Here is an 11867-nt window from a genome sequence, read left to right on the forward strand (position 1 = left end):
ATCCAGTGTAGCAAATAGGCTTATGAACTTATAATAGCATCTGTAACCCATTCTGGTAATAAGATAGGTCTTATGTACCCTTAACTTTTTTCCATTATTCTGTTTGGATGTACAGAGAAGACCCTTCTAGAAGAGGATGAGCATTTCTGAGAATGGATGATATCTGAGTAACTACCTCTGTCTTCTCAAGCAACAAAGTCCCGTAGGAGCTGCAGTGAAATTGGATGACTAAGCCAGGCTTATCAAATGCTGATATGGCCCCTGTGACCTCCTATTATGGAAGGACTCTGGGCTAATCAGAGAGCAGAGCAGCTTCTGACACAATCATTCATAGACATGTATCTGATATCTGCCTAATTTACACTCACATCTCACCTTAACTGGTTTATCTCCCTATAAGTAATTGCTATTCTGGAGCCTTTAATTGAAAATGATGAATCCAGACCACAAGCAATGGCAACCAATGTGAACTTGCTGGTGAAAGTGTGTAAGTAAAAGTAAAAGTAAAAAGTAAAGCATTTTAAAATTTAGAATACATAAAGAATTTAATGAAGAATGTAGAAAGAAAATTCCATAAAAATGAGTAACAACCCTGAGCAGGCAATTCCTAAAATGATACATATTATTATGAGTATGGACAAGATGAATTACTTGTTGTAATGATATGCCTTGTAGAATACTTTGAACAGTCATAATGAAACAGAGAGCCTTGCCATTGTCTTTATTTGGAATTACGGTCTAAAGAAGATGAATAAATATTCACCAGGTTGACAAAGAATAGGCTAGGATTATTTGAAATGTCAAGTGACTGACACTAACTACATTCTCCAGATTTCTTTTGTGTTAAGTTTCTAGTTAGGTTGAGGATCAAGATTTCATGACTGGATTCGAAACAGCAGCAACACAGTTTTTGTTTGCTATAGTTGGTGCAACAATACTGGGATGCTCGTGTGTGTTGCTGTTTCTCTGTTGGCTGCCTCACTGGCATGAACCAAAATGAAGCAACTGCTGGTCCTACAATCGCTCTACTTACCATTTGTCAGCCTCTGAAGTTTTTGACTACTGGACCTGGTGTATTTAGCTCTTTGATGAAAGCAGCCAAGTTCACCTAAATAATCCTCATAATATCAAATTTTCAAGCAGTGAGAGACTGGAAGGGGTTGTAGTTGATTTTGCTCAGTCCTGGCTTATGATTATTGGTGCTAGCTTCCTGCATATTTGAAGCTCCATCCTGAGAGAAAGAGACAACATCCTTACCAGATAATGTATCCAGAACTTATTGTTATGTTAGTAAAAACATTCATATATGACTTGTGTGGGCATCCAAGTAGGCCCAGAGGGAGAGACATTGAGAGAGAGAGAGAGAGAGAGAGAGAGAGAGAGAGCAAGTTAGTAAATATGTTAATCTTTGCAGTAAAATGGCCTCTGTTGCAACTATTCAACTGCTCTTACATGTGAAAGCTGCGAGATACAATACATAGATAAATGGGCAGATGTCTCTATTTGTGTCTCTATATCTATACTAGGGTTTGACCTTTCACAATTATAAATATGATCTTCTACAGGAACTGCTTCTCTGAGTGACTGATGGTAGATAGAGAATTGCTCCTTTAAGGAGATCCTGACAGCTCCACACTTTCCTGAGGAGGACTTTCTCCACTTTTCTCTCCCTCAGCTACATCTTCCAGGGCCTTCTGGAGAACCAACTTCAGGGACCGCCTCTGCTGCCACTGTTGGTGTTTCTGCCTAAAAGAGCCAACAAAGAAATAAATGATGGGGTTGGCACTACTGTTAATACTAGACAGCAAAAAAGCAGCACTCTCAAGCAAAATAAAGGTGGAAAACGGAATTCCAGGAGCATCTATGGCTTCCAAAACATGCATGATGCCCACAGGCAGGCCACAGAGGAGGAAGACCAGCACTGTGAGCCCGAGGGTCACATACAGCCTGGTCAGTTGCAACCTCCTGGAGCTGCAGAGCATCCTGACCAGCAAAGTCAGACTAGACCCACAGAGGATAACAAATACAAATATCAGACATGGGGCTATGACAGAATGCATTATTAAACATAGCTCATCCTTTGAAAAGAAAGAGCTACATGAGAAGTGTAGCAGCATGGTGAGCAGTAGGGACAGAGCCCAGAGCAGGGCACACATGACAGCTGACATGTGTCTTGGGCGGCGGCAGCGGTACCAGATGGGGAACAGGACTGCAAGGCAACGCTCGACGCTAATGGCACTGAGCATGAACAGGCCCATGCTGTAGAACCACATCCCCACAGCGTGTATGTAATTGTAGTAATTAAAGACAAAGTAGTCAATGAGTTTCCATAGGTAGAATACAAGAAGGCAGCAGAGGTAAAGTAAGTCTGATGCAGCCAGGTTGAGGATGTAGACTGAGATGGGGTTCCTGCTCACACGGAAGCCCAGGAGCCAGAGCAAAGGGTGGTGTTTCATGCTCAGAAGCTCTCCACTGGTGCCCCTGGGAACAGAGAAGTGGTGAGCACCTGCTGCGTGATCTAGGATTCTAGGACCATGACGTATTGGGGAATCACTGTCCTCCTGTCACAGAGGGGAAACAGAGAACAGAAATTAAGGAAGGTAGGAAGATGGGGGTCCTAAATCTAGACTCAACTCCAAGTTTATTGACTAATTTTGATTCTTATTAATATATGTTTGCAGTACGTAAAGATTACATTCATTGTAGAGAATTGGTAAACATGAGTAATGCATTTTAATTCCCGATTCCACTTGCCCTCTATTATCTTTCCAGCATCAGATTCATTTATCTTGTAAGACCTTATGAAGTGAATCATGAAATATATACATTGAAAGCCAGACTAACAGGCTGAAGAATATATAAAATATGTAAGACAATTGTACTACATCAAAGTACACTTTTAGACACATTGTTTGCACTTGATTACATACCTTTTTCCTTATTATCTATCACACATATACATTTATTTTTGTATAATAGAAATCGTGTGATACTCAAGCTTGTGTGTCAGTTTCTTCACCGAATATTAGGGTCTCAATGTAAATCCACTTTCTTACAAATGACTCGTTTATCCATTTTGTGGCAGAATAGAGATTATTCGAATCCATATATGTGACACAATGTCTTGGTTTATACACAAATTCATATCTTCAACTCCAAACTATAAGTATATACATAAAACCTGATAAAATTAAAATATCCCCTGCATAAGAGACAGTAAAATACTTCTACTCTGACATATTGTTGACCTAATTCTACCTGGCCAAGATTCTTTCCATTGGCAGAAATTTTTTTAAAAATTCAATAACAGAGATTACTAAATAAGAAAGAAAATATGATATATTTATTTGTAATGTCACAACAATAAAGGACTTTTACTTGAGCATTAAAAATTTTTCTGAGAGGAGCTAGAGAATCAGGTTTTTAAAGTCAATTATGAAACCGTTATACATTAGATTTAAAATGTTTCCACAAAGGCTCATGTGTGCAAGGTGACTGAATCTTAGGGGAGCTATGCTGACTTACTGTAATGTAGGATCATGGATGGAGCTGGGTCACCAGGGAGTGATCTAGAAGGGAATGTTCTTGTCCGTGACTCTTTCCTTCTTGCTGTGCTTCCTGGATGCCATGGGTTCAACACCTTTTCTCTTCTATGATCTCCCACCTGCCATTTCTACCTTAGAGCTAGACTACCATGCACTGAAACCACAAAATAAAATGAACCTTTCCACCTTTAATTGTGGGTGTCAGATATTTTTGTCCCAGTAACAGAAAACTGTCCAGCAAGAGTTTGGTATGAGACATGATGTTATTGCTGTGAGCACATGAACCTGTAGTACAAAAGATTTTGGAATTGAGTTGTAGGAGAGTGTTGGAAAGGATTTGAGATAATGAGTATAGAAGGCTTTGGATGCTATAAGCCAAGCTTCATGAGAGATTCTGGTAAGAGCTCAGAAGGCCAGATTGCTTATAGGAATGCTAGACTAAAGGCAGTTTCACCCTGGAAGAAAAATATTTTTCATTTTCCCTGTGTCCCAAGAATTTGCAGGAAACTGAGATTAAGGTGGTTGAGTAACACGGCACAAGAGATTTCAAGATGGCCCAAAGTTTAGTATTTGGCACGGGTACTATTGGTTGCTTTTAGTCAACTCTACAGTGAAAATTGGGATTTCAAAACACTGTGAAATGTTTCCAGATTCATCCGAAATAAGCACCAACAAGTTGGGCATACAGAGAGTTGGGCTTTCTAAAAACGATTAATATTAAGTAGCAAAGATTAATGAAACAATCCAAGGAATCAGCAAGAACCCACCTCTTACAGGTTCAAGGTGCAACAGTCTAAAGCTTTCATTTGAGGAGCAAGTCCCTCACAGCTGCCCCTCAGGGCTGCCCAGGGCACTTGTTCCCTGTGAATGAATCATTTCACCATACTCAGCCATCCATCACTCAGAGGACTCTAAAGCTATGATCCAAGAGGGCCTGCCTCCTGCTCAAGCTGGCAGCAAAATTTTGCATTATTCCCGTGGTGCTGATTTTAAGGCATTTCAAATGCACAAGTTCTAGGTTCCTAATGGCTTCCAACCAGAATTAAGAAAGGTTTGGAGAATACAGTGTGCCTCTAAGAAAACAGCTTTTGAGGGTGTGAGAGTGAAGTTGAAAGTGCTTTGCAGACCCCAGAAAGATGCCAGGATCATAGAAAGCCTTCCAAGAAAGACATAGGCATGGAATGAAGCCATGCCAAAATAGAGGCTACAAAATGTGCAACCTGCAATGCCACATAAGCAGAATAGGCCTGACAGGGCACAGATGACTGTCAGTAAATCCAGGATCATGTACTTTGATACAGAAGATGAAAGAAATGTTGAGTTGGCTCTCAGGGTGGTGTGATTCATGCTCAGAAGCTCTCCACTGGTGCCCCTGGGAACAGAGAAGTGGTGAGCACCTGCTGCGTGATCTAGGATTCTAGGACCATGACGTATTGGGGAATCACTGTCCTCCTGTCACAGAGGGGAAACAGATTACAGAAATTAAGGAAGGTAGGAAGATGGGGGTCCTAAATCTAGACTCAACTCCAAGTTTATTGACTAATTTTGATTCTTATTAATATATGTTTGCAGTACGTAAAGATTACATTCATTGTAGAGAATTGGTAAACATGAGTAATGCATTTTAATTCCCGATTCCACTTGCCCTCTATTATCTTTCCAGCATCAGATTCATTTATCTTGTAAGACCTTATGAAGTGAATCATGAAATATATACATTGAAAGCCAGACTAACAGGCTGAAGAATATATAAAATATGTAAGACAATTGTACTACATCAAAGTACACTTTTAGACACATTGTTTGCACTTGATTACATACCTTTTTCCTTATTATCTATCACACATATACATTTATTTTTGTATAATAGAAATCGTGTGATACTCAAGCTTGTGTGTCAGTTTCTTCACCGAATATTAGGGTCTCAATGTAAATCCACTTTCTTACAAATGACTCGTTTATCCATTTTGTGGCAGAATAGAGATTATTCGAATCCATATATGTGACACAATGTCTTGGTTTATACACAAATTCATATCTTCAACTCCAAACTATAAGTATATACATAAAACCTGATAAAATTAAAATATCCCCTGCATAAGAGACAGTAAAATACTTCTACTCTGACATATTGTTGACCTAATTCTACCTGGCCAAGATTCTTTCCATTGGCAGAAATTTTTTTAAAAATTCAATAACAGAGATTACTAAATAAGAAAGAAAATATGATATATTTATTTGTAATGTCACAACAATAAAGGACTTTTACTTGAGCATTAAAAATTTTTCTGAGAGGAGCTAGAGAATCAGGTTTTTAAAGTCAATTATGAAACCGTTATACATTAGATTTAAAATGTTTCCACAAAGGCTCATGTGTGCAAGGTGACTGAATCTTAGGGGAGCTATGCTGACTTACTGTAATGTAGGATCATGGATGGAGCTGGGTCACCAGGGAGTGATCTAGAAGGGAATGTTCTTGTCCGTGACTCTTTCCTTCTTGCTGTGCTTCCTGGATGCCATGGGTTCAACACCTTTTCTCTTCTATGATCTCCCACCTGCCATTTCTACCTTAGAGCTAGACTACCATGCACTGAAACCACAAAATAAAATGAACCTTTCCACCTTTAATTGTGGGTGTCAGATATTTTTGTCCCAGTAACAGAAAACTGTCCAGCAAGAGTTTGGTATGAGACATGATGTTATTGCTGTGAGCACATGAACCTGTAGTACAAAAGATTTTGGAATTGAGTTGTAGGAGAGTGTTGGAAAGGATTTGAGATAATGAGTATAGAAGGCTTTGGATGCTATAAGCCAAGCTTCATGAGAGATTCTGGTAAGAGCTCAGAAGGCCAGATTGCTTATAGGAATGCTAGACTAAAGGCAGTTTCACCCTGGAAGAAAAATATTTTTCATTTTCCCTGTGTCCCAAGAATTTGCAGGAAACTGAGATTAAGGTGGTTGAGTAACACGGCACAAGAGATTTCAAGATGGCCCAAAGTTTAGTATTTGGCACGGGTACTATTGGTTGCTTTTAGTCAACTCTACAGTGAAAATTGGGATTTCAAAACACTGTGAAATGTTTCCAGATTCATCCGAAATAAGCACCAACAAGTTGGGCATACAGAGAGTTGGGCTTTCTAAAAACGATTAATATTAAGTAGCAAAGATTAATGAAACAATCCAAGGAATCAGCAAGATTCACCTCTTAGAGGTTCAAGGTGCAACAGTCTAAAGCTTTCATTTGAGAAGCAAGTCCCTCACGGCTGCCCCTCAGGGCTGCCCAGGGCACTTGTTCCCTGTGAATGAATCATTTCACCATACTCAGCCATCCATCACTCAGAGGACTCTAAAGCTATGATCCAAGAGGGCCTGCCTCCTGCTCAAGCTGGCAGCAAAATTTTGCATTATTCCCGTGGTGCTGATTTTAAGGCATTTCAAATGCACAAGTTCTAGGTTCCTAATGGCTTCCAACCAGAATTAAGAAAGGTTTGGAGAATACAGTGTGCCTCTAAGAAAACAGCTTTTGAGGGTGTGAGAGTGAAGTTGAAAGTGCTTTGCAGACCCCAGAAAGATGCCAGGATCATAGAAAGCCTTCCAAGAAAGACATAGGCATGGAATGAAGCCATGCCAAAATAGAGGCTACAAAATGTGCAACCTGCAATGCCACATAAGCAGAACATCTCAAGTCCTTCAGAATCACATCTCATCAAAACCTGCAAAAGTGCTGAAAACACCTACAGGAGTTATTATTGCCCTACTGGCATTTGGTTTGCTTGGATCCAATTCTTTTCTATTGTCCTATTTCTCAATTTTGAAAAGAAATGCTTACCTTGTGCCATTGCATGCTAGAAGAATTTAAAATTTTTTTTTATTTTTATAGAGGTTCATAGATAAGATTTTCCTTGGCATCTGAGTGAGACTTTAAACTTGGAATTTTCAGTAATACTGGATCTGTGACAATTTTGGCAAGAAACTGGCTTGGAGCAAGACTAGAGGGAATCTTATATGTCCAAAGAACTGGAACTTCTCAAGAGAGTAGCACTGAAAGTTATAAAAGTATACAAAGGCACTTTCAGGAAAGAGGAAATGCTCTATTAATCTTGTAGAGCCATGGGTAATTGTGTTGAATCTACATGATTATTAACAGAACAAAGAGAACACTGAAGCTTCATGCTCACAAATTTAAGATGAAATAGTTGAACATTTTTATGGGTGTTTTCCAGGGACACACAGTGCCACACAAACAGATATTAAGTGGATCCAAGTTGGATTCAACCAAGACAAAAGTTATGAACATATCCTCACTGAAGAAGAAATATTGATGGCAAGGGACATGGGAGAAACTTGACCTTCTCAGGGCTAGTTATAAAGAGCTTGGTGAGCTGCAAATAGATCAATGAGTTGTCAATTGAAGACAGAAGCACTTCTGAGATCTCCAGCATCTTGTTCCAGTTCAGTACTCTGTGATCTCTGTTAACATCAATCAAAAAATGGATCCATAACATATTGAAGATATACTCCTAAGTGAAATAAATAAGTCCCACATGTGTAAATACCAAATAGTTTCCCTGGTGTGAATATTCTGCAACAATGCATAAGATTCTAATAAGATTACTGACATTTAGAAATAGGAGGAAAGGAGCTAAAGGTGTAGGGAAGGTGTGATACGTAGGGGAAGAACAAAAAGGGAAAAGAAAAAAATGTGAGAGAATGAAAAGATGAAAATAAAGTGTTTGTAGATGGGGAGGGGAGGAGGGGGTGAAGGGAGGGCAGAGGTAAGGGGAAAAAAATGAGAATCAAGACTTGCCGTGTAAAGGTACATGATCCCAACAATGAATGTAACTGTACTGTATCCCTAAATGTACCAATAAACTCAATAAAAAAAATGGATCCATAGATAACAAAAGTCCTAACAGAAAGTTATTACTTGTGTTGAATGGAAAATCAAAAATGAAAACTAAATTAAAGCTTCTAGGACACACATATGATTAGAGAATAGATTTCATTGATCATAATTCTCTTCGTGGAAAGATCTGCCGGTTAGGAAGAATTACTTATGTCCCTAGAGCAATAGGGAAAGGGAGATGAATCTCACAGGGGAAGGGGAAAGGGAGAAAGTGATGGAGGGAGAGGGAGGGAAAGGAGATAAAAAAGAAACTACCATGGGTTGTGTTCATGTACCAATTCCACATGGGGAAGGGAAACTTCATGTACTACAAACATGTAGTAATAAAGAGAAAGCATAATTTTTGATCATTCAAGGAAATGGATGCATACTGAGGCCATACTCTTAAGTGAAAGGAATAAGACACATACATAAATAGGAAAGAGTTTCTCTGCTGTGAAAAACTTAAAGTGTAAATAATATCCAAATGGTATAATTGACAATGTGAAATAGGAAGAAAAGGTCTAAAAGTGTAAGGCAATTGGGAAGGGTAGGGGAAAGGGAAAAGAAAAAAATATGAGAAAATGAAAAATGGAAACAAAGTTTTTGTAAATAGGGAAGGGTGGAAGGGGTAAAGGTAGGGCAGGGGTATGGGGAAAAGTGAGAACCAAGACTTGTCATGTAAAGGTACAAGATCCCAATGATGAGTGTAACTGCACTGTATACCTAAAAAGTACCAATAGACTCAATGAGAAAAAAAATTAGTTCGACTGCTAAGTACTTTTGGAGTGAATGCTCGATATCCTTTTTTTATATATATACTGGGAATTAACTTGGGACTTTGTGCTTGCAAGGCAGGCAGAGGAACGACTGAGCTAAATCCCAGGTACTCAATATGCTTTTGATGAACACATAGAAGCATTTTGGTGCACAGTGTGAGGATAATGTTTGCTTCTGAACTCAACTGTGCAGCGATGTAAAGGAGAAAATAGTAAGTAATGGGAGGTTTGAGTGCCACTGAAGAAAGGGTAATTGAAATGTGAGAATATCTACTTAATATTATGAAATGAAATGCTGGAGTGTGTACAATATAGTTCTCTGTTGCTTTTCCAAAAATATGTAGTAGTTTTTCCCTTGTTATTGAAAATGCTGTTTTCTTCTTATTATTGTTATTATTATCATTATTATTTTCTGTTCTTTTTTTTTCTTTAGTGAGAGGGCATTAAGAAGGGACAATAAAAAAGTGTAGGGCTTGGAATGTAAAAAGATGTTCATAAAGATTTCTACTAGAGAAGGCGCAGCTAACATGTGAAGGAAAACAGAAACTCATTTGGAGTCTACCAGGTATTTTATCTTTGAATCCTCGCAAGTGTCAACATATTAAGACTTAGTGAATGAAGTATCTAGGAATCAATTTAACAAAGGAAGCAAAAGACCTCTACACTGAAAACTACAGCACTCTGAAAATACCAATAGAAGAAGATATAAGAAAACGGAAAATATCCCCTGCTCCTGGGCAAGAAGAATTAACATAGTGAAAATGGCCATACGACCTAAACTGCTATACAGATTCAATGCAATCCCAATTGAAATTCAAACAGTATATTTCACAGACCTAGAGAATATGACCCAAAAATTAATTTGTAACAACAAGAAACCTAGAATAGCAAAAGCAATTCTAGGCAAGAGAGACATGACACAGGGTATCATAATCCCAACTTGAAACTATACTACAAAGCCACCATGACAAAAACTAGCAAAGCAAAAGACTCAAGGATCAGTGGAGTAGATTGAAAGACACAGAAACAACTCCAGATGTACTCAGCTACCTCATCTTTGACAAAGGAGCCAACCATTCTCAGTGGAGGAAAGATAGCCTCTTTAAGAAATTCTGTTGGAAAAACTGGATCTCAACCTGCCAAAGATTAAAATTAGACCCTTATCTTTCACCATATACTAACCTAAAATCTACGTGGATTAACTTGCTGGAAGATAAATTAGGCAGAAATCTTGAAGACGTTGTCATAGGAAAAGACTTTATAAACAAATCCTCAGTAGCTCAGGAACTAGCATAAAGACTCAACAACTGGGATCTCATTGTATTAAAAGGTTTTTGCAGTGCAAGAGAAACCACCAACAGAGCTAAGAGACAACCTACAATGTGTGAAAATAAATTTACCAGCTGCCGCTCACAAAAAAGACTATTATCTAGTATATATAAAGAGCTCAAAAAATCAGGCCCCCAAATATAAAGACCCAATTCTAAAAGGAGCATCTGAAATGAACATTTCTCAGACAAAGAAGTAAAAGCATCAAGTAAATATATGAAAAATGTTCCACATCACTGGTCATTCGAGAGATGCAGATGAAAACAACACTGAGATTTTACCTTACAACAGAACAAATGGCTGCTATCAAGAAATCAGCCAATAACAAATGTTGGCAGCTTTGTGGGGAGAAACAAACGCTTCTCCATTGTTGGTGGGAGTGCAGACTTGTGCAACCACTGTGGAAATCAATATGGAGATATTTCAAAGAATAGAATTAGAGATTCCATTTGACTCAAATATCCCTCCACTGGGTATCTTTCCAAAGAATGTAAAGAATCGTATCACAGTGATATGCACACCCATGTTTATAGCAGCACAGTTTGTAATAGCTAAAACTTGGAAAGAGCCCAACTGCCCATCAGTTCATGACAGGATAATGAAGATGTGGTTCTTCTATAACATGGAGTACTACTCAGGCCAGAGACTTTATTAAGTGGTGCCATGCCTTACTCGCAAGCATGAGTTTGATCCCCAGTACAAGAAAAAGAAAACAAAAAAAAATTTTTCATAGTAGCTCATTTTATAACTCTACCAAAATTCATTTAACCCATTACTAAGTTATTTCTAATTTTTTGATATTATAACCAGTCCTGATATAACAATATTTGTGCATATACTTCCTTGTGAACCCATCTACTGGTCCCATAAGAAAAATTCTGAGAGATAGTTGGATATACTGCCTTAAAGGCTATGTACATAATCGAGAGAATGAAATAGGGAGAAAATGGTTAAAGGAGAAGTGGGAAGGGAAATAAGGGAAAAGAAAACATAAGAGAAAAGGAAAAAAATGAAAACAAAGTTTTTGTAAATAGGAGAAAGTGGAGGGGGTTAAGGGATGGCAGGGGTATGGGGAAAAGTGAGAACCAAGATCTGTAATGTAAGGGTAAAAGATCCCAGTGATGAATGTAACTGTACCGTATACCTAAAAAGTACCACTAAACTCAAAGGGGAAAAAAGAACATAGTTTGGTGCAAAATGGATGAAGGCTTTGTTCTTGGTGTGATACAATGTAGATTTGATCAAAGCAACTTTACCTCAGGGTGCAACTCTGCATCTACAATCACTGTGTGCATTACACCATAGTCTAGGAAAGGTACAGAGTAAAAA

The 11867-nt window shown here is 38.4% G+C and overlaps 1 protein-coding gene across 1 annotated transcript in view; it reads right to left on the minus strand.

Moving 5' to 3' along the window:
- Nucleotides 1–685: 685 nt before the first annotated feature.
- The window catches only part of LOC104872956 (mas-related G-protein coupled receptor member X1), a 22097-nt gene continuing 10915 nt past the window's right edge, over nucleotides 686–11867 (minus strand). The window contains exons 3-5 of the mRNA XM_033763911.1: nucleotides 4766–4917; nucleotides 4155–4246; nucleotides 686–2561 (exon numbers count right to left, since the gene is read on the minus strand). Of these exons, the coding sequence (XP_033619802.1) occupies nucleotides 1611–2561; nucleotides 4155–4246; nucleotides 4766–4917 (1195 nt within the window). The 3' untranslated portion in view covers nucleotides 686–1610. The remainder of the gene's footprint in view (nucleotides 2562–4154; nucleotides 4247–4765; nucleotides 4918–11867) is intronic.

The sequence above is a fragment of the Fukomys damarensis genome, unplaced genomic scaffold, assembly GCF_012274545.1.
Source record: "Fukomys damarensis isolate Sample0158 unplaced genomic scaffold, DMR_v1.0_HiC HiC_scaffold_16, whole genome shotgun sequence".
Lineage (NCBI taxonomy): Eukaryota > Metazoa > Chordata > Mammalia > Rodentia > Bathyergidae > Fukomys > Fukomys damarensis.